This window comes from Trichosurus vulpecula, chromosome 1 (genome assembly GCF_011100635.1).
Source record: "Trichosurus vulpecula isolate mTriVul1 chromosome 1, mTriVul1.pri, whole genome shotgun sequence".
Taxonomy (NCBI): domain Eukaryota; kingdom Metazoa; phylum Chordata; class Mammalia; order Diprotodontia; family Phalangeridae; genus Trichosurus; species Trichosurus vulpecula.
The window spans coordinates 74,183,433-74,206,054 of NC_050573.1; the positions used below are offsets into that span (position 1 = coordinate 74,183,433).

A 22,622-nucleotide genomic window follows, 5' to 3' on the forward strand; every position below is an offset into this window, starting at 1 on the left:
CCGTGCATGTCTGCTATTTCCCAGTCTTTCTCTTCCACCTCCCTGGAGTCTCCTCGGTCCAACTTTCTCTCCAGATGAGCCCTGGAACTAACTCCCTAAGTCCCTTACACAAGTGCTTAGCAATCTACAGTACCCATCTCCCGCAAATGCAGCCACACTCAAAACATCCTGGGTTTGGATTATAGCCCACTTGTATAACCTAATCATAACCAGACAACCCTAACAGCAACTGCATAAGTACTACTGGGAAAATCTCTACCCTCAACATACCTTCTCTTGGTCCCCCAAAGCTCCTTATTGCTTCAGTAGACATTCCTCAAAGGGTGAGCTCCATAATTTGGGTCAGTGACCCTGCCCTCCCTGTTCTTTTTGCATGAGACAACATAATTTGCAAAGGATGGAATGGATGTGTTATAATCTGCATGCAGATCTTGTTACATTATCTTTTCCCCAAAATCCACCCATCTTCCAAACTTCCCCATTTCTGTAGAAGGCACCACCATCTTTCCAGTTACCCAGATGTAAAGCCTCCTTGTAATACCCAATTCCTCATTCTGACTAACCCCATATATTCAAACAATTGCAAAATATTATCTTTTCTATCTCCATATCTCTTACATCTGTCCCCTTCTCTCTACTTCTGTAAGGTTAATAGAATGGGAAGATCTTCCCTCCCATTAATAGGCCTCACATGGAGGCCATCAAAGGAAGCTTGATTAGGGGAGAAAGGTTCACACCTTTTGCTAATTTCTAATTAGGCACTGGGTCACAAGGGTTGGGATGCCCTCTGGCTCTGAGAAGTGTATATATACTCTGAGGTTAGCATTTTGCTTTAGGGCTCACTCATTGGAAGAGTGCTCATATGATTTGGCCAAATGAGACTCTGGGTAGCCCTCAAAGAGCCCCCCAGCTTTGAAAACCCAGATGTTGGTGCTTCTCTCTCTGGTAACTATATATGTACAGTTGGATCTGTCTGTGGATCTGTGCTAATTTCTGAGACAGTTAGAAGTCCTGTCTGTTGATCTGTGTTATTTTCTTCGCTTGTAATCTCTGTGTTTTCTCTGAAGTTCAGGGTGCTGACTTTTCCCCTGAACTAAGTGAATGACATATATGTTTAATTAAAGTAAAATTGTTGACCCCTTTAAAGTTGCTTTCCTTTAGAAAAGCAGATCAAAGAACCTGTGCTAGCAGCCATTCCAGGTACACCAATGTAGTAGCTGTTACAACTCCACAAGCACCACTCCAATGCATCCTCCAGATAGATACCAATGTGATTTTCTTAAAATAAGGATTGGACCATGTAATTGCCATCCCTACTCAATAAACTCCAGTAATTTCCTCTTACCTCTCGGATCAAATATAAATTCCACAGGTTGGCCTTCAAAGCACTTCACAACCTAGCCCCAACCTATTTTTCCAGCCTTATTATCCTTTATTCCCTTTCTTATATTCTATTGTCCAGCCAACTAGCCTTCCTGTTCCTTACACTGATTAGAAATCAAAACTAAAATATCCAAACATGAATAAGAAATTAAGGTATGATATCATCCATTAAACATCCATAAACATTCATAAAACAAAAGGAATGGATGTATATTGAAAACTTTCTGCTGAGCTGAAATCAGCAGAATTGGAAATAAATCATTTTAATTGTTATTTTTGCATTATGTATATTCAATAGCTACCTCGAAATATGCTAGGAGAAGACTTCTTAATCGTAGGATAGAGGAAATATTCAAAATTTTAAAATATGCAATTTTGATTTTTTAAAACTTAAAAGCTTTTGCAGTCTAAAGAGTGAGAAAATTCATTGCACCAAATATATCTGATAAAATTTGGATTTGCCAGATGTATTGATGTAACTATGTAAAATCAAGAGTTATTTCACAATAGCTAAATGGTCAAGGTATATGAAGTTTTTTTCAAAAATGCAAAAATCACAACCATATGGAAAAATTCTCTAAATCACTAATAATAAGAAAATGCAAACTAAGACAACTCTAAGGTTTTACTTCTTTCCATCCAATTGGCAATGATTATAAAAGATGGAAATAGCCAATGGTGAAGAGACTGAATGAAGACAGACACACTATGTGTGAATAGCATACTATGTGAATTAGTCCAACTAGTCTAAAAAAAACTTCAAAATTATTGGAGAAAATTTACTCAACTATTCATCTACCTTGATTCAGATATACTGCAACTGAGCATGTACCCCAAGGAAGTCAAAGATAAAAAGAAAGCATGAGGAGTGAATGCCCCTCCTCAATTCAAGTATGAGTAAGGAGTGTGTGTGCTTAGGAATTTTTCCAGCATGCTACCAAGACAAGAAGGAGTAGCTAAAATGGCCACTATGTATTTTCTTTTGTATTTTAATTCCATATTGTTAAGATTACGTGTTCATACACTTAATGTCTGAATCCATGGATGCTGAGGGAAGAGAACAGAGTGAATCTGAGAGGGTGGAGACAATGAACTAAAAAATACAAATGTAGTCAGTTTAATATTTTACTCATATTTTATATCCTATGCTAGACTAGGACCTGGTAGCAAAGAAAAAGTGTCCCACCAAGATACTACATTAAAGACGTAGTCTCTACCCAGTCTTGTTCTGGCTGTCAGCCAGGTCTGTGTAAGAACCTTGGGACAGATGGAGAGGAATTCTTCAAGGAGACACCATTGGTGTTTAAGATATTGCACTAAATTAATTCAGTCTCTTGGCTAGATTTTTACCTGGTGGCACAAATGAGTCAATGACTTCTCTGGCTTCCTTTAAGTCCAAACTAAAATTCCATCTTTTACTGGAAGCCTTTTCCAACACCTTTTTAATCCTAATGCCTTCCCTCTGTTAGTTATTTCCTATTTATGTTATACATATCTTGCTTTGTATATATTTGTTTGCTGGTTGTCTCATTAGATTGAAAATTACTTGAGGGCAGGGGCTGTCTTTTACCTCTTCTTTGTATCCCCAGCACTTAGCACAGTGCCTAGCATACAGGAGGTATCTAATGAATGTTTACCAATTGATTGAATTCTCCATGTGAACACCATGCCACAAGTACTTACTTCACACGTGTATATATTATGTGTTCATTTATGTCACAAATATGGTCATTTAAATGAAAACAAAGCAAAAAGGCAACCAAACTCAGACCTAGCACAAGGAGCAACATTGAGTCCAAAGATACAATAAGTATGGGTGTTAAATGTGGCAGGTGCAGACAAATACAGTTGCTGTATTTGAATGAGAGTTTTGCTCAACTTTTTCTGTGTTACAACTAAGGGAGCATTGCGTAAGGAAAAAGGATATTGGAAAATGATTACATTGTATGAAAATATGAATATATTATCTTTAAAAAAACTTTAAAAGAATAAAAGGAAAAGTCCACTGAATTTGGAGTCCCAGATCCCCGTTCTCTGTCTCCCTGTGTTATATTAGATAAGTAACTTCACCTATAAACAGGGTTAAGTGATTTGCTCAGAGTCACACAACAAGTAAATGTCTGAGGTTGGATTTGAACTCAGGTTTACTTGAATCCAAGCCCAGAGCTCTGTCCACTGTGCCGCATTACTGCCCAAAGAAACATTAATAAACTATTAAAATACTACATTTGCTACATTTATATGCTTGATTCTACCTCCATTTCTTTGGGATAATTCACCCTCTCAACTTACAGTGAACAAGCTGGACCTGGAATCAAGAAGACCTAAATTCAAATCCAGCCTCAGATACTTACTAGCTATGTGATTCTGCAAAAATCATTTAACTTGTCTGTCTCAGTTTCCTCAACTTTAAAATAAAGATCATAATAGCACCTACCTCCCAGGGTTGCAGTGAGGATCAAATGAGATAATATTTATAAAGCACTTAGCAGAATGCCTGGCACATAGTAGGCACTTATTATATACTTGTTCCCTTTCCCTCTTTTCCCCTCCCATTGATTAACTCAATATATGTTCATGGCAATTTATTGTCCGTGGAATAAAATGAAAAGGGAAACGAAACAGAAAAAAAATCCTATACCCACAGGAAGATAGTCATTTCCACTACCCACCTTTTCATGTTTCCATTATGCCCACTTCCTTCACAAATTTTTGGGTGCAGAGAGAAAACTAGTCTCAAGCACCCACTCCCAAACTCTATAAAAAGAACAGAAGAAGGGCTTTTTTTCCACAAAGAATGCAAAAAGAGACAAGGCTTCCCTGGCCCATCAGCGTCACTAATGGAATTCACTAGTAGCTTGTAGTTCTCATAACTCTGGATGTCGCTGATTGTGGCACCCACTGCTCACTGGCTAAGGCATCCCCAGCTATGCATCTCTCTGCCCCCAGGATTCTCATTTTGAAACCAGAAGTCCATATGGGAAGAAGATAGCACAAACACAGGCAGTATCCCTTTGGTCCTCATCTCATGAATCCAGCCACACTTTGGCCAGAGTGGTAAGATTAAAATCAATTCCATATCATTTCTAATTGACCCTATTTATAAGTAACTAACTGATTTTGTCTTATAACTACTTTGTTTCTGAACTTAGTTTAGAGATTCAGCTGGCCCAGGGGTGGGGAACCTGAAGCCTTAAGGCCACACGTGGCCCTCTAAGTCCTCAAGTGCCACCCTTTGACTGAATCTAAATTTAACAGAACAAATCCCTTTAATAAAAGGATTTGTTCTGTAAAACTTGGACTCAGTCTAAAGGCTGCACCCAAGGACCTAGAAGGCAGTGGGTTTGCAGTAGATATCTTCCAGGAATTTTCTACCAAAATCAGAACAGCTAACAAGGCTCCTCTATGGCCACTTATGTATGTTGCCTCCCCTATTATTGTTTGTCCTTTTTTTCAAAGGAGACCCATGACATCACAGGTGGCACAGTGAATAGAGCACTGGCCCTGGAGTCAGGAGGACCTGAGTTCAAATCCGGCCTCAGACACTTGACATACTTACTAGCTGTGTGACCTTGGGCAAGTCACTTAACCCCAATTGCCCTGCCTTTCCCTCTCCAAAATAAAAAAGTGAGGCAGAGTTGCACAATGTTGTCAGTCTCTGTCTCTTCCAGAATCATCGAAGTCTAGCAGCAAGACAAAAATGAAGATGACTGGCGATGGCCCAGGATGCAATGGAAGACCCTAGTGTCTTTGATGTCTGACCATGCTCTAAGTTCTCTGTGGTACATGCTTTTCAGCCACCTTCATGGAACAAATTGTTCTCATCCACCTATGCCTTCACATGCTTGGAGCAGACATCCACCTGACTCACTAAAGGGTATGAGATGCCTCAGTTACCCTCAAAAGCAGATTGCTTGGGAGTAAGGACTGTCTTTGCTTTTGTATTTGTATCCCCAGCACTTAGCACAGCATTTGGCCCACATACAGGTAAATACAAGGTACTTTCAGAAGGGAGAGAATCTGAGGACATCTGGAAAGACTTCCTTAGGAAGTAGAGTCTGAGCTAAATATTGAAGGAACCTAGAGATTCTAAAGGACTGATGTGAGGAAGGCTTGAACTCAACAACCTCCATGATTCTCTGGACTTAATAGCAGTGGGACCACGAACAGGTAACAACATTCCTGGGCCCCCAACTTCCTTATCTAATGTAAGGGTAATTACGTGGAGTTGTGAGGAAAGTGCTTGGTAAATCTTAAAGCACTACAGAAAAGGGAGCTATTATTATTATTATTTATTATTATTAGGAGGAGGAGACAGTCAGAATGTAGGTTGGTTTGATCCTAGTGTGGAAGCTGGAGGTGGTGGAAAGGTGTGAAAAAATAAACCTTGAAGGCCAAAGAGAAAGACGTTTGCCCCTTGCTCTGTGTACTTGAAAGGAAGGCTCTGTGATAAAAAGGAATTTCGGTCTAGTCTGGAATCACTAAGAACCATAGCATTTCTTAATAGACAAGGACCTTAGAAATCACCTAATCCAAACGTGTCATGTTTAAGAGACAGCACAGAATAGTAGGTGAAATACTAGACTTGGAGTTCCCAAGTTTATTAGCTGAGGACCAAGTCCTTTACCCAGGGGTGGGGAACCTGTAGCCTTGAGGCCGCATGTGGCCTTCTAGGTCCTTGGGTCTGGCCTTTTCACGAGTCCAAGTTTTACAGATTAAATCCTTTAATTAAGGGGATTTGCTCTGTGAGTTTGGACTCAGTCAAAGTGCTGCACCCAAGGACCTAGGAGGCCACATGTAGCCTCAGAGCAACAGGTTCCCCACCCCTGCTTGCTACCTTTACCCTTCCTTGTCTATTAAGTGGAGATAATAATACCTGTAATACCTGCCTCCCAGGATGATTGCAAGGCTCAAATGAGCTAATATATGCAGAATGTTTTTAAACTTTAAAATGTTACATAAATAAAAGCTATTTTTAAATGAGGCCACTCTAGCCTTTAAAGTGTGTGGGGGTAGTGGGGTGCTATATTTCCTATAACTTCTTTCTCCAGCAGCCCTTAACACAGGCTTGCAGTCCAATAGACATTGGCATAGAGACAAGTCACTTTGTTTTTCTCTTCACCTACACACAAAAGTTACCCACTACTCCTACCCCTATACTTTCAATTCCATACTTACTGGACCGTTCAGAGGTAGAGAACACACCCTGAATTCTTTCCCCTCCCACACTTACCCAGCCCCCAAACATATGACCAAGACTAGCATTGGAGCAGGGCATGGGCAGACGCTACAGGTTAGACCAGAGTGAGGACAAAGGTAAAAACGAGCTCCTGTCAGACTTCCTGAGTTATGATTTGGGGAGTGGGGAGGGACAGTAGGGGTCACAGGAAGACAAACTGGTGATCTGAGACACCACAGCAGAGGAAACCACAATATCTCTTAGATCTTTGGGGCATCTCAATAGCCACTGCCACAACCTTCGTTCAGTTCCTTAGCACTGGACCATCGTTAGAACCCCCCACTTCTCTCTCTGCTGCTGTTCTCTCCTCTGTCCAAATCAGCCTTCATGTGCTATCAAAATAATTGTCCTAATATTTTTAAGGTAAAGAGGGGGTTGGAGAGTGACCTGAGGGGTTCCATAGTTAATCTAATCAGTTTATAGAGAAGGGAAAACTTTGGGGAACGCATACCCATTGATAGTGTGTTGAGGGGACAGTGAATAACTCTGGTAACTGGAGCTGCCACCAAGATGAATGAATGGTTAGAACTCTTAGGGATGACAGACTCTTGTCAAAGGAGTCACCCCTCTCCATTGCACCTCCACCAAACCTAACAAAACTGTTCTGCTTCAGAAAATTGGGAGAAAATCTTTACAAGTAGTATCTCTGATAAAGGCCTCATTTCTAAAATATACAGGGAATTGAGTCAAATATATAGGAATACAAGCCATTCCCCAATTGAGAAATGGTCAAAGGATACGAACAGGCAGTTTTCAGAGGAAGACATTAAAGATATCTATAGGCATATGAAAAAACGCTCTAAATCACTACTGATTAGAGAAATGCAAATCAAAACAACTCTTAGATACCACATCTCTCCTGTCAGATTGGCTAAAATAACAAAACAGGAAAATGATAAATGCTGGAGAGAATGTGGGAAAATTGGAACATTGTTACATTGCTGGTGGAGTTGTGAGATGATCCAGCCATTTTGGAGAGTAATTTGGAACTACACCCAAAGGGCTATAAAAATGTTCATACCCTTTGACCCAGCATTACCACTTCTAGGGTTGTATCCCAAAGAAATCACACAGGCGGAAAAAGGACCCATATGTACAAAAATATTTATAGCAGCTCTTTTTGTGGTAGCTAAGAATTGGAAATCAAAGGGATGCCCATCAATTGGGGAATGTCTGAACAAGCTGTGGTATATGAAGGTAATGGAATACTATTGAGCCATAAGAAATGGGGATGATAGGGACTTCATAACAACCTGGAAAAACCTGCATGACATAATGCTGAGTGAGTGGAGCAGAGCCAGGAGAACATTATACACAACCACAGATATGTGGATTCTGTGAGGACCAACCCTAACAGACTTCGCTCTTCTCAGCAACACAAGGTACAAAGACAATTCCAAAGGACTCATGATGGAGAATGCTATCTACATCCAGAGAAAGAATTATGAAGTATGAATACAGATTGAGGCACACTTCATGCTAGCCTTCCCCCCCACCCTTTTCTTTTCCTTTTCTCTCTTTTGTTTTTGTTTTTGGGTTGTTTTTTTTTTTTTGGTCCTGTTTCTTCTCTTGCATGATTCATTTCATTGATCACAGTTCTTCTCCATAACTTGACTAGTGTGTAAATTAATTCAATGTGAAGTTATACGTGGAAGCTATATGGGACTCCATGCCGTCTTGGGGAGGGAGGCGGGGAGGGAGGGAAGAAAATCTGGAACTCAGAATTATGTAGAACCGAATGTTGTAAAATAAAAATTTAAAAAAAAATTAAAAAAAACTGTTCTGCCTCTTTTTAGCGGGGTGCGTCATTTTTGTTGTTTATTTGTTTAGAGAAAAGACAAGAATGAAGTAGACCTGTGTTCAGGGTGGGGGCGGAGAGGAAAGAGGAGAATGGTGAGGGAGGATAGAGAGCACATCTATGTTCAAAGATTCCCTCCCTCAGGGATCTATAATGGCTGTCTTGGGAAAGAAGTACATAGCAGAAGCAGACTTGTACTTGTCCACATGGCTCAAAAGGGAAGATCACAAAGTTACTGAATCCTCACTTTCTGTATGGAGGATGAGGTATTTGGGTTTCCTAGTAGCACAATCCTAGAATCTAGCTTACTAGGCAGAGAAGAGAGATTTCCTGGGAAGCACCCAACTTGAGGGTTTTCTTATAGGTAACCCCAAGTTTGATATCCTGGAATTTAGACTTCTATCAAGAGAAAGGGGATATCTTGAGCAGTGTGATCCTGGAATCTAGCTTTCCATCCAGAGGAGGGAAATGTCCTGCCCAACACTACTTGGAAATTACCTCTGGAATACTCTCAAGTTAGAGTTTGGGAATCAGATGTATAAAGAGAAGGGGATTTGTGGGAAAGAGAAGGCCTCTTGAGGGAAAAAGAGGATGAGGTTGCTGATAGCCCCCTTCTTTTTCAGACCATCACAATACATCTGGAATTTATTCAACAAAATGAGGAACAATATGGGATGCATTTTGGCTAGAACGTGGCCATTCAGACGCCTTGAAACCACAAGAATGAATGCTTGTCCCTCTGGCATGTCTACTTAACCCCTCCAAAGAACTCCAGACCTTCCTCCAGCACTTCCTACTTTGCCATCCTGTAAAGCAGTTCTCCATCCACTTTGTCAAGTTGATTATAAAACAAAGCTTTGGGTTTGGAATTTCTGTTCTCAAAGAAATCAGTTCCCTCTAGCCTACTCAGACCTATCTGAGACGAATCAGCCTGAGGAACTAACCCCCCAGTTTTCTACAGTTGAATGCCTAGTGCAGTGAAGGACCTCCTCTATGTTGTTGATAGATGTCTGGGACAAGAAGACCTCTGAGTTCTAATGGAACTTTGCAGATGTCCCTGACCCTTCCTCCTCCAGATAGTCCAGTGGGTCTGATCATATTTGGTAGAACACGGTTCCCAAATTGAGCTATGAAAGAATCTCAAAAAGCTATATCTTTTAAGGACTTGATTGCAAAGCAAAACATAGGATACATTGGGTCTTACCAAGCCAGCTAGCTATGCCTGATTAGAGAGCAATACTTGTTCAACTGCAGGAATAACATTTTATTCTAAGCAGATTTCTGATGACCTAACACATCTCCTTGGGGAAATTACAAAAGGATCCATGACCAGGAACTCAGGAGAAAGGATACTTGCAAATCATTGGTGTTGCTTTGCCTGTTGCTATTGGATTGCTGGAGGGTACTTTTCCAAAAACTGAAACTAGAAGACCAGGCATGGTAGTCAGAGATGAGTTAAAGTTTCCCTTTCGTTCCAATAAATGTCCTATTTTAAAAAGCAGTCAAGCACTATGAGATACTTGCTTATTGTACAGGCACCAATAGTCACTGCATTGATTTTTGTGTCTGTGCCTTTGACCAAACTGGTCTCTTTGGAGATGACATGTTGTGCAAATCTTACAGGTGGTTGTGGTAATGGGAGGAGATTCTTTCAACACATTCCTTTTCAAGTAGACACTCCACTTTTACGCAGCTGAATACAGCTGGAAAAAGTCACATGACTATGCTGACTGGGTCCAATTCAAATTTATGTTTTCTATTCTCAAATGGGCCCTCACTGCTGTAGGGCAATCTTCTTATTCTTCTCTGATTGGCTGTCTATCAAATGTACTGCACCATTCCAAATCTTCTCTCCTTTCCTCAAGTCGCCTCCACCACCCTCTTTTCCATCTGTTTTCAGAAGAGAAGCTCATCTCACACTTTCTAGAGGAAAAAAATGAGGCCACCCATCAGGAGCTACCTCTTCTTCCCAATTCTATACCTCAAATACTCTCAACATTATCCCCTATTAATTATTATCCTCCTTGGCTCAAGTCTCAAAGGAAAAGATGCCTCTACCTCTGGCCAAAACTAACCCCTGTTTTTATGCTCTAGATTACTTCCCCCCACCCCACCCCCACCATTCTCCTCTGAGATTTTGTTCCTTCAATCATTTTATCTACTCTAATTTTCAATGTCTTCCTATCTACCGGCTCCTTCCCTGCTCCCTATGAACAAAACTAAATTCCCCCATCATTAAAAATTTTTCATTTGTCCCTCTGATGTCTTCAAGCCATCTCCTCTCTTTCGCAACCAAAATACTAGAAAAAAGCTGCCTTCACTTCTCAGCCCCTTGCATTTGGGCTTCAGACCTATCCACTGGACTGAAATTGTTCTATCTGAACTTACCAGTGATCTCTTTCCTGCTAATTCCAATGGCCTTTTCTCAGTCTTCATCCTTCCTGGCCTTTCTACAGTGTTTAACACAGCTATCTCCTCCTATCCCAGCTAGTTTCTGTGACACTTATCTCTCCTAGTTCTACTAATCTGCTATTTCTTCTTAGGCTCCTTTGTAGCAGAAGCATCTATATCCCATACCCTAGGTGGAGGTGTGTCCGTGTTGGTCCTTTTCCCTTTCTCTCTCTATAGTCCTTCTTAGTAATCTCATCAGCTCCTATGGATTCAATCATCATCTCTATGCAGATGGTTCCCAGATCTTTTATCTACAGGTTTAGCTCCAAGTTTCCTGAGTTCCAACCCCCCAGTACTGACTGCCTATTGGATATTTCAAATTTGATGTCCTGTAGTTATCTCAAATTTAATATTCCCAAAATAGAATCCATATTTCCCTGAAAATCCATCTGTCTTCTGAACTCCCCCACTTCTATTAGTGCCTTTCCTCTGTTGATTACCTTCACTTTATCCATTATGTATCTTGTTTCTACATAGATGCTTTCATGTTGTCTCCTCCATTAGACTTTGAACAGACTGTCTTTTGCCTTTCTTTGTATCCCAGTGCTTAACATGGTGCCTGACACATAGTAGGCATGTAATAAATTTAATAAATGTTGGTTGACTGATAATCAAGGACACCATTATCCTTCCAGTCAACCAGATTCATGGCCTTGGTGTCATCCTCAATTCCTCACTTTCCAGTCACCTCACCCTATATCCAATTAGTTGCTGGCTCTTTTCAATTCATCCCTTCCTCTCCTCTCAGAGACTACCTTCCTGGTTCAAGTCCTTATTACCTCATTTAGACTATTAAAATAGCCTCTTAATTGGTCTCACTTCCTGACCTCTCCACTACAGTCCACCCGTCACACAGCTAGAAAATTGATACTCTTAAAACTCAGGTCACATATTACTCTCCTGCTTAATAAACTCTAAAAGCTCCCGATTACCTCTAGGATCAAATACCAACTCCACTTTAGCATTTTGCAATAAAAGCCTTTTATAGCCTGACTCCAAGCTACCTTTCTAGATTTATTACTCATTCCTTCTCTTCACACACACTTGAGTCCAACAAAATTGCCCTAGTTGCTACTTCTGTAAGGCTGATCCCCATGCCTGGAATATACTCCCTCCTCACATTCACCTTTTAGAATCCTAAGAATCGCCTTCTTCTATATGGGGCCCTTTCCTGATTTCCCCAGTTGCAAATGCCTCCCTTCTTCTGGCCAAAAAGAAAATGACTTTATGTTTATCTTTATATACTTCTATGTTTATATGCTGCTTCCTCTGATAAAATGTAAGCTCTTTGAAGACTAGGTCTTTTCTATCCCCACCACCTAGCACGGTTCCTGTCACATAGAAAGTGCTAGCTCCAACTTGATGAACAACCCAGATATTGCATTCCTTTGCTGGACTTTATAGTGCTTTTATATATTATAACAATGGCTTTCTGTAGGTTTAAAGAAAAAAATGCTCGAGCCAATTTAGGCTTTTCCATTATTGCAGTACCCCACAGATCACATGGAATACCTATCCCTTGCACACAAATCCCAAAGACTCTATATAAATACAATTAAATCAGAGCACACTAAGTCACTAAGTCTATGAATGAAATGGGCAGGGAACCAAGAAAATAAAATCAAAATGGCATAGTAGCTCTAAGAAAGCTACAGACAGCAGATTTAATATGAGAAGTAATGGATGAAATATGCCACATGAGACATGCATTTTTTGGACATAGCCTTATTTATTACAAGGATTTCATAATTAGGAGGAAAGTGGTGGAAAGAGAAAATAAATGCTTGTTTATTGAAAAAATTAATAACATTTGGAGTTATATTCCACTTAATACCCTAACTGCTTAGTACCACCAAAGCAACGGGTTTTTGGTGGGGGATGTGTTTACAGGCTTGGGTCCCTCTAGTGGCCAATAGGGATACTGCAGCCTCTTGGAAGAATACTATCTCCCACAGGTACCAAAAAAAGAAACTTACAAAGCTTAGCTGGGGTTCAAATACAGAACCATCTGATGTCTAATTCTGATATTGCACTTCCTTGCTAGATAATTAAAATCATGACATGCTCCCTTTCTGCAACATTAAGGAAAGTAGCATTCAAGCCACATAACCAAAGGATCCCATATGGAAGGCCAGTGCCATACCAAGGGTGGAGGAGGAAGAAGAATGAACAAATGAATGAAGAAACTCCCAGGACAGACAAGAGGAGTTAAGATGAAGGGCACAAGTAGAGGGGTTGGTGCTGGCAAAAAAGAGAACGGCAGACAATGTTGAGGTTATTTGAAACATAAAACAGGAGAGAAGAGTTTGGGACAAATGTCCTTAATTAATTGTAGATGGATTTCTCAAGGAATTTTGCTGAGAAAGGAAGGAGAGACATAAGATAGTAGGGTTTGAAAATAGTTTGGAAGGATAGTGAAGGCATCTTAAGAATGGGAAAGATTTATAGGTAGAAAGGAAGGAGCAAATAGTGAGAGGGGGAAGATTAAGGGGGCTGATAATAGAGGGAATATGCTGTGGAAGGCAGGGGAGGACGAGATTAAGGGTACATGTGCAGGAATTGGACTTGAAGAGAGGAAGGGCCACCATTTCATTGAGACTCAAGTAAAGAAGGAAATAGTGGGGCATTAAATCAACACAATATGAGATGAGGAAGAAAAAAAATAATAGTCAGCATGTATGTTGCATTTACTATGTGCCAGGCACTATGCCAAGCACTTTAAAAATATCATCTCATTTGGTCCTCACAGCAGCCCTGGGAGCTAAGAGCTATTACCATTCCCATCTTACAGAGAAGAAAACTGAGGCTTCAAGAGTTTAAGTGACTTACCCAGGCACATAGCTAGTGAGTATCTGAGATGGAATTTGAACAAGATCTTCTTGACTCCAAGCCCTGAGCTCTATCCCCTGCCCCACCCATCTGCCCTATCTTGTGACAAAGGGTCTTAATATTTTTTAAATATGATTTGATATATAAAAGATTATGGAAGTATGGGATAAAGCTGAAGGTCTGATGAAATATGAATGTTGCCTCATCTTGGGGATGAAGGGGAAATGATGTTCTGGGGAGGTTTGAGGAGAGAAGAGATGGTTTGGAATAATAACTGTGGGTAAGTAGGCTAGAGAATCAATTAGAGATGAATATGCCTTGCTGTAGTGAAGGCCCAGGGGGAACTGATTACAAATTTTTTGTGGACTCAGTAGGCAAGGGTTGCTATGACTTCTGTTGTGAGGAGAAACAGACGAAGCAGATGATGAGCACAATTCAGAGCTAGAGTTTGACAATGCATGAATGAATGGTAGCACAACAGAACAAAGCATTCAAGAGTGGAGACTAGCATAGAATTGCACTGATTCATTAAGGTGCCAAGACTGGGGCAGCTAGACAGTTTAGTGGGTAAAGTTCCAGGCCTGGAGTCAGAAAGCCTCATCTTCCTGAGTTCAAATCAGGCCTCAGACACTTGCTAGCTGTGTGACCCTGGGCAAGTCACTTTACGCTACCTCAGTTTCCTCATTTGTAAAATGAGCTGGAGAAGGAAATGGCAAACCACTCCAATATCTCTGCCAAGAAAACCCCAAATAGGGTCAGACCTCTGTAGCCACAACTGAAAATGACTGATCCACAAAATTGGAAAGGAAAGAAATTTTGACCAGGGGAGATGAGAAGGGTGGAGAGATTTTATTAATGACAATTGTTAAACACCATGGAACCTAGCAGATATCCCTGGGGCACAATAGAGACCTCCTTCCAAGTTGACATGGAACCATGAACAACTACTTTTTGTTCATTCAATCAGTTCTAAACATGCGTAACTGTAGTAATGTCTAATCCATATCCTTCTTTTTCTGTTTTTCTTCCTTCCTTCCTTCCTTCCTTCCTTCCTTCCTTCCTTCCTTCCTTCCTTCCTTTCTTTCTTTCTTTCTTTCTTTCTTTCTTTCTTTCTTTCTTTCTTTCTTTCTTTCTTTCTTTCTTTCTCTTTCTTTTTCTTCTAGATTTCTAGATTCTGAACCCTGCTGCAGTTCAGAACTTCCTAGCTCAAAAGATGGGACCACCTCAGCATCCCCAATGGCAGGGTTAACATTCCCTCTCAATTTTTTCCACCAGGATAGCACGACTTTGTCAAATGCTTTATTAAAACATAGGTAAGGGTAAACCAGATCTAAAGCATCTGCCAGTCTAGTTGTTCACCCTTCATTTTTGAAGAGGAGCAATGACATCGTGGGATCATATCTTGACTCTCAAATGAATTGGATTTAAGTGAGGTAGAACTGAACAGCCTCACTCTCTCTTCCTGAGTCACCCTAGTCCAGCGGCAAGACAGAAGTCAAAAGCACTAGCGATGGGTCAGGATGCAGTGGATGACCTTCAATGCCTGACCAAGCTCTGAGTACCTGCTTCAGCCACCTTCATGGTTTTTGGAACAAATTGCTCTCCACACATTCTGCCCCAGGGAGGTCTTCACATGCTTGGGGTAGACCCCTCCCTAACTCACTGATGGGTTTGAAACCTGTCAGTTTCAACCTGGCTTAGCCCATCTGCCAAAAGAGTTTACCAGGATGTGGCCACTGCCATGCTCTTTGGAGCCACAGGTGAGAGTTGGGTGACAAGTGGACACCAAAGGAAGATGAGCAGCCCTGAACAGGGCCCTCTGAACACCTCAGTCTAGCCATGCTACCAAAAAAGGAAATGAGGTTAATTTGGTCCTGACCTATTCTAGCTGAACCAGGCCAATACATAAAGGACTCATGATTTATCTCACTAACTAACCCTTTACTTACACCTCCTACAGATGTTGCCAAGAATCACAGGCAAGATTCGTAGCATAAAGTTCATAGTTTCTTTTCCCTTTTTCAAAAACTCTTACCCATTTCTAATTTTAGTATATCATCTAGTCCAACCTTGTAAATTTGGAACCAGGATTCAAATTTCAATCTGAGGACAGCCACCTAAATCCAGGGCTGTTTCTACCATACTGTGTCTTTCCAGGTGTCTGAGAATTTTTTTTTCCCAAACATCATAGGCACCATCTATGTAAAATTTCTTTGCAAAATTTTCTGGATGATTATTATTTATTTTGTAAATGCCTACTTTCGTACATAGTGTCCTTCCCGAAACCCCACTCCTGCATGGAAAGTAGCTCTACATCTGTGATCCTAGAAGCATAATAGCCAGGAACCCAACTCTAATTGTCTCACAAGGGATTGTCTAAATTTTCAGCACCAGCATTTACACCTCAGAAATATGCCATTACTACAAATTAGGGCCTGATTTATTTGTTTTCTTAACTGCTAGACTTAAGAAAGTATTAATAATCCAGACTAAACTTAAAAGTATATGTGCATACATTCCTCACCCCGCCCCTCCCCCCAACCCTAGAGAGAGCCGCCACCACCCCCACCCCCGTTAAACATTTACCAGGGGTATCCCTGCATTCTTCTATAAACATTGCTTGAGCAGTAGAATGATAAGGAAATGAATTCATCACCAGACTTGAGGCCTGGAAACTGGAGGCTAATAAAAATAATTGGCATTTATATGCTGCTTTAATGTTTGCAAAATACTTTACATCTCATTTGAGTTTTACAAAACCCCTGATAATAACTATCATTTTGTCTCCACGAGGGCAGGGACCGTTTCGATTTTGTCTTTGTACCCTCAACGTATAGCACAGTGCCCAGAATATATATAGCATGCTTTTAAATGCTTGGTGATTTATTGATGACTTGTTTGTATATTAGTACCTTCCTTGGGCGATACAGGCTGATGGAGAAGAGTGATTGTTTCGGTTTTGTCTATCCCTAACAGCTTACACAAAACCATGCATACAGTAGGTGCTTAATAAATGTTTAAAGTTGAAGTGCAAGGTGAGAGGGCCAGTATAGCTGCCTGTCTCTTTCGCCTCCTCCCCCTCCCCCACCCAAGCAGCTAAGAGGAAGACGTTCGGTTCACCAGCCCCGCCCCGCCAGAAGCCCCATCCCTAGGACTACTTCGTCACCCCTTATTTAACTACGCTTGAGCTTGCGCCTGCGCCAACGACTGTCCTGGGCCCCGCCTCTCTCCTGAGATTTTCGACTGCAGGTTTCCGGACCGTCCTCAAGAGGGCGCAAGCGGAAAGCCCTCTGGTCCTCACGTCTCTATCGTCTGGAGGGGACAAGGGCGATCTGTGTCCCGGAAGTGGTCGGGCTCCGGCGCCTAGAACTTCCGGAGTGGGAGGGGGAGGCCGAGGTGACCCCAGGAGCCGCGGCTCAGGCTGAGGCCTCAGAGGCGGCCGTCGCGATGGGTTCGCACCTGACTCGGCGCTACTTCTGGGACGCGGAGGCGGAGCCCGACCCGTTGCACATGCCCACCTTTCCCCCGGAATACGGCTTCCAGGGACGCAAGGAGCGAGGTGAGGGCGCCGGCTGGGGTTAGGGGAAATTCGGGGATCAGAGGAGGAAAAAAAGCCTCCCGTGGTCTAGTGCGCAGGCGCCGGGCGGCCGAGGGAGGGCCTGGGATCCTGCGGGGGAAGGGGTGGTCCGGCGCAGCCGGGGGCGGAGAGGGGAGGGGGTGCCCCTGGCTCTGCCACTTTTACTTGTGTGACGTTGAACAAGTCGCTCCACCTTTTTTTTTTTTGGAGGGGGAAGGCGGGGCAATTGAGGTGAAGTGACTTGCCCAAGGTCACACAGCTAGTGTCACGTGTCTTGCGGCCGCATTCGAACGCACGTCTTCATGACTCCAGAGCCGGCGCTCTACTCACTGCGCCACCTAGCTGCCCCCTCTACTTCTTTAGGGATCAGTTGCCTTCCTCTGTAAAATGAGGGGCTCCAAGGTACCTTCTTGCCCCAAATCTGCGATCCACTGTTGGACAGCTCTGAGGGTTAGGAAGTACTCCTGACTTCCACCCATTGCTTCTAACTCGAGAACAAGTTCAACCCATCTTCCTATTGTGGGCCTACTATGTGCACCAGGCACTGTGGGGAAGGGAGCTCGATGAGCATTTATAAAGCGCCTACTGTGGGGAAGTGGAATGGCGTAAGCACTTGTATAGCACCTACTAAATGCCAGGCACTCTAGAGAAGGGAAGGAGAACGGAGTAAGCCTTTATATAGCACCTACTATGTGCCAGATAGAGCCTCTGTGCTTTACAGTTGAAGCACGTTTTACAGTTATCTCATTTGCCCGTCACAGTAGCCCTGGGAGGTAAGTGCTATTATCAGACCCATTTTACAGTTGAGGAAACTCGAAGCAGATAGAGGTTTAAGCAATTTGCCCAGAATCACACATCCAGTAATTAAAATACTCGACAGTTCACATGCCCTATATAAGCCTTCTCTTTTCCAGACCAAACCTCCCTTCTTCCTTCAGCCAGTCCAAAATGATTTTACCTGGCCTGATCGCTCTCCAGCTTCTTTCTGTCTTTCCTAAAATCTGCTCAGAATAGTTTTGATAATTTACATGTATATAGTGCTTTATATAAATTATCTCATTTGATCTTCACACAGACCATAGGGAAAGGTGAAAGGTCATTAGCTTCTCTTGTTCTCATTTCAGATGGGGAGACTTAAGATTTATGGGGATTAAGTGGCCTGACCCAGAACACAGAGGGGCAGAGGTGGTGTTCAAGTCCAGCAGAACTGAACACAGTAGACCAGAAATGGGTCTGACTGGGGCATAAAGCAGTGTTCCATGACATTCCAGCCACTTACTTCTCTTAATGCAGCCTGTTTAAAAGACCTAGTAACCCAATCAAAGACATCAGTCAGACTGGGTCTGTTACTCAATGCACTATGGTGGTGGTTTTTTATTTGAGGAGTTTTTGGTTTGTTTGTTTTTTTTTTTTTTTTGCTTTCCGTATCACTTCTGATAAGTATTGCTTTTGCAATCTCCTAAAATCTACACATTTTTCCCATATTATCTAGCCAGTTCCCTCTCTTGGCTTACATTTACAAATTGGTATAAAGTTTTTGCATTTATTTTTATTAAATCACACCTTACTACATGTAGCCTATCCTCATAGGGATCTTTTTGGACAGTGACTGTTATCCCTCCTAGTTTTGTATTATCCATATAGTTGCTAAATATGCCTCTATCCAAGTTATTGCTAGAAACATTTAACAAGGACAGATGCCCTAGAACATTTCACTATGTACCACCCTCCGAGTTTATATAGACCCCCTAAACACAAGTCCAAGGCAGCCAGAGTATCTTGTGTCTTCCACAAGGGTGGCATCAGAGGTGTTGTCAAACCTGAGTAGACTGCGTTGAAGGCTTTCACCTGATATTGCTTTTCATTCTTTACTCCCTTTAATGTGTTACACAGTTTTTCCACCACGCTGTTTGTAAGTTTTACACTTTTTCCCATTTGGGAAAGTATGACATTTGTACTTCTTCAGTCCTATAGCACTTCTCATGTCCACCAAGATCTTTTAAAGTTCACCAGCAGCAGGTCAGAAACTTAGCTGGCAGTTTAGTGTATCCTGGGATGTAGTATGGCCATGTCTGGTGTCATTAACTTGTTGAGGGCAGCTAGTCTGTAGCTCTTCTGCTTGTGTATCAAATCCCCATTAAGCCATTTGGGGTCTGTTCTGGGTCTGAAGAGCAACCAGACACCAAATAGGAATGGTAATTGTCATCAGTCCTGGCCATCACAACTCGTGAGCCTTCTTGAATACTCCTCTCCACTAACATAATTTTTTCAAGCCCTCTTTTGTTATCTTTACTATCCATTACCAGCCTTAGTATATTCTGGGCCAGGGGTGGAGAACCTACAGCCTTGGGGCCACATGTGGCTCTCTAGATCTTCAAGTGTAGCCTTTAGAGTGAGTCCAAGTTTTACAGAACAAATCCTTTTATTAAAGAGATTTGTTCTGTTAAGTTTGGATTCAGTCCAAGGGCCAAACTTGACCTCCTAGAGGGCCACACGTGGCCTCAAGGCTGCAGGCTCCTCACCCGTCTGGGCTTTATCACTGCTGACACTGTTCATGGAGTATTATACCATTTTCTTTACTCATCCATCCCCCGACCTTGGTTCTGTTTTCTATACGTGCTTTTTTCTTTTTAAAAAGTCCACAGTGGTCTCTCCAGACAGCTCCTCCTTTCTTCCCCCCCTCAGAATTGTTTATATTTTAATACTCTGTCCTTCCTCAAGTCTCCTTTAAAATCTGCTCTCCCAACATCTGGAGAACATCTAGCTATTTCTAGTTTTTCTGCCTTCTGACTGATTCTGTGGTAAAAGAGTCACTTCCCATCATTTCTGCTCCCATAGCCAGTGTCTCCTTGTTGCTCAGAATCAGACATAGAACAGTTCTCCTTGTCACTTACTTTGCAGGGGGGCAGATTCCAGTTTGCTACCCCAAGTGAGGAAGAAGATTGGTGTATGGGCAGCAATAGTCGGGGGGGGGGGGTTCCCTGGAGAAAATAGGGGAAGAGGGCCTTGGTAAGGAAATGAGAGACTGGGGCAAGACCCTAAGCTCAAGCCCTTGTCCTGGCTCTCCAATGTGTGCAGTGATGGTGGCCACACAGCAGGAAATGAATGATGCACAGCTGCTGCTGCACCACCGGGATTACTGCGCTCACCATCTCATCCGACTACTCAAGTGTAAGCGGGACAGCTTTCCCAACTTCCTGGCCTGCGGCCATGAGAAGCACGTCTGGGACCTCTGCGAGCACCAGGAGTAAGCTTCATCACCTGTCGTACCCCAAGCCCACTCCTCATATCTCCCCCATATCCCCTCTTAGTTGAGTCTAATCTCTCCACTCCCCTACCCCACATACTGTAAACAAAAGCCCACCCCACCCTCCCATGCACCAGGCATAAAGCCTCATTCCTCCTATCCCACTAAGTACAGACAGCTCTTGTCTCTCTGTCCCACTTCTTTTTCCTATACTCATAAAAACTTGGATATTTTGCACTGAGCCCCTGGAATAAGTCCCAGGCTACCCCATCTCCCATGAGAAAGAATATCCTGAATCATGATGTGTTTAGGGGGAGAGGAGAATCGTTGAAATCAACTTGACAAACACAGAGGGAGTAGTAGAAGATGAAGCTGAAAAAGGAAGTGGGGACTAGATTGTGAAGGACCCCAACTGTCAGGCTTATAGGTCAGAATTTGATCCTGTGGACTAAAGAGAGCCATTCCTGCACAAAGGAGTGATGTGATGACAGCTGTGATTTAGGAAGGAGACTAGTGGTATGTGTGGAAGAGACACTGGAGGTGGGGAGACCAGTTATAGTGGAAACTTCGTCAATAGCCCAGGTGAGAGGGATGAGGCCTGAGCTAGAGGGATTAGTACAGATGGCCATTAGTGAACACGAATAAATCTGAAATAACCAATACTTCAAGTCCCAGGATGGGACCGTTAACAGAAACCTAATTGAGAGTTTTCCTTGGGAGGAAGATGAGGAACTCAGCTTTGCCCATGCTAGTTTAAGCCCTGGCATAATCTTAAAGGAGCTGTCCAGGAGTTCATTGGAGATTGCAGGTCCCAAACATGAGGAAGTCAAGGCTAGACCTAAGAGATTGGGAAAGCCTTGGGAATAGTACAACTCGTAGCACCTATCCATCATTCTCCATTCCTGGCAAATCCAGGTTATAAAGTTTGACAACACAGAACATGTCCAGGGATGGGCAAGAAGATACTGCCAAACCAAGGAAAACCCAGAACAGCTTCTGGGAGCCCTGGCTATGCCATGCTGAGGTGAAGTTAGACCCAATAGGAATGAGAGGGCACCTTCTTGGAAATGGGAGAAGTCTGCTTTGGACTGGAACCCTTGGGCCTTAGTCTTATAACTCCTAGGAATTCTCATACTTAACCATAGGAGCGTAGGGACACTAAGCCAGGCTTAAGGGTAGGTACTTAGAAAACATTATCCTCCTCCTCCTCCTCCTCCAACAGCCTTTTCTTGTTTCAGCACCAGCTCAACTCCGAAGAGTATTAATTGACAGGTTCCCGAGTTACCCCACATACCCCAGAGTGGCTGTCCTATAAGGGAGAACTGCTGCTGCTGTTGCTATTTGACAGGCCCTAAAGGGGGAGGGGGGTGTTAACATGTCAATAAGGGGCATTGGCAATTCGGGCCTCAGTAATAACAAGCCTGACCCATTCCCATCTTTCTCCTAGCTATGTGGGTCGTATGAAAGAGTTTGAGCGAGAACGGCGTTTGCTGGCACGACAAAAGCGGCGGGCGAAGAGTGAAGCTTCAGAGCCAAAATAGCCACAATTATACGGAGACCCCAGCTCTTTTCCCCCTGTACCAGCTGGATAAATAAATACTGTTTTGACCTTCCAGGCCCACTCAAAGGCCTATGTTTGCCATCACAAACACTACCCATCTGTATACTTGGGGCCTCAGGTCTTCCCTAACTGGCCCCCACCCCTAACTCTCCCCTCCAGCAGGCTCCCTCTGGTGCCTAAGACCTGGGAGGAGACAAAGGATAAACATAGGGTATGGATGGCCCTTGAAGCCTGAGCTCTCCCTAGTGACCATCCTGAACTTTATAAGGTTTCTCTGCTTTTAGCCATACCATGATTAGAGCAAACACCTAGGCTTATATTTCTAATATTTGTGTCTCCTCTTAACTTCCTCAAGGTAGGTAGGCATCCTGATGCTTATTTTCCATGATATACCAAAGAAAGGACTTAAGCATGCTGGGTGAGGCTTCCGTGTAAAATTTATGTAAAGATACAGACTGTAGTCATGCAAGATTAGGTATATGTAAATACCCACAACGAGCTATTAAAGTATAATTCACCAAGTTTGGGCTTATGGCT

At 42.6% G+C, this 22,622-nt stretch overlaps 1 protein-coding gene and 1 pseudogene across 1 annotated transcript; both read left to right on the forward strand.

Annotated features, from left to right (window-relative positions):
- The first annotated feature begins 8,674 nt into the window (after positions 1 to 8,674).
- On the forward strand, positions 8,675 to 10,094 carry LOC118832837 (annotated as a pseudogene).
- Positions 10,095 to 17,048: 6,954 nt separating this feature from the next.
- On the forward strand, positions 17,049 to 22,145 carry NDUFB7 (NADH:ubiquinone oxidoreductase subunit B7). The gene is made up of 3 exons (XM_036741176.1): positions 17,049 to 17,259; positions 20,356 to 20,524; positions 21,972 to 22,145. Exons 1-3 carry the CDS (start codon positions 17,148 to 17,150, stop codon positions 22,063 to 22,065), a joined length of 375 nt encoding a protein of 124 aa, XP_036597071.1. The 5' UTR covers positions 17,049 to 17,147; the 3' UTR covers positions 22,066 to 22,145.
- The last annotated feature ends 477 nt before the right edge of the window (positions 22,146 to 22,622 follow it).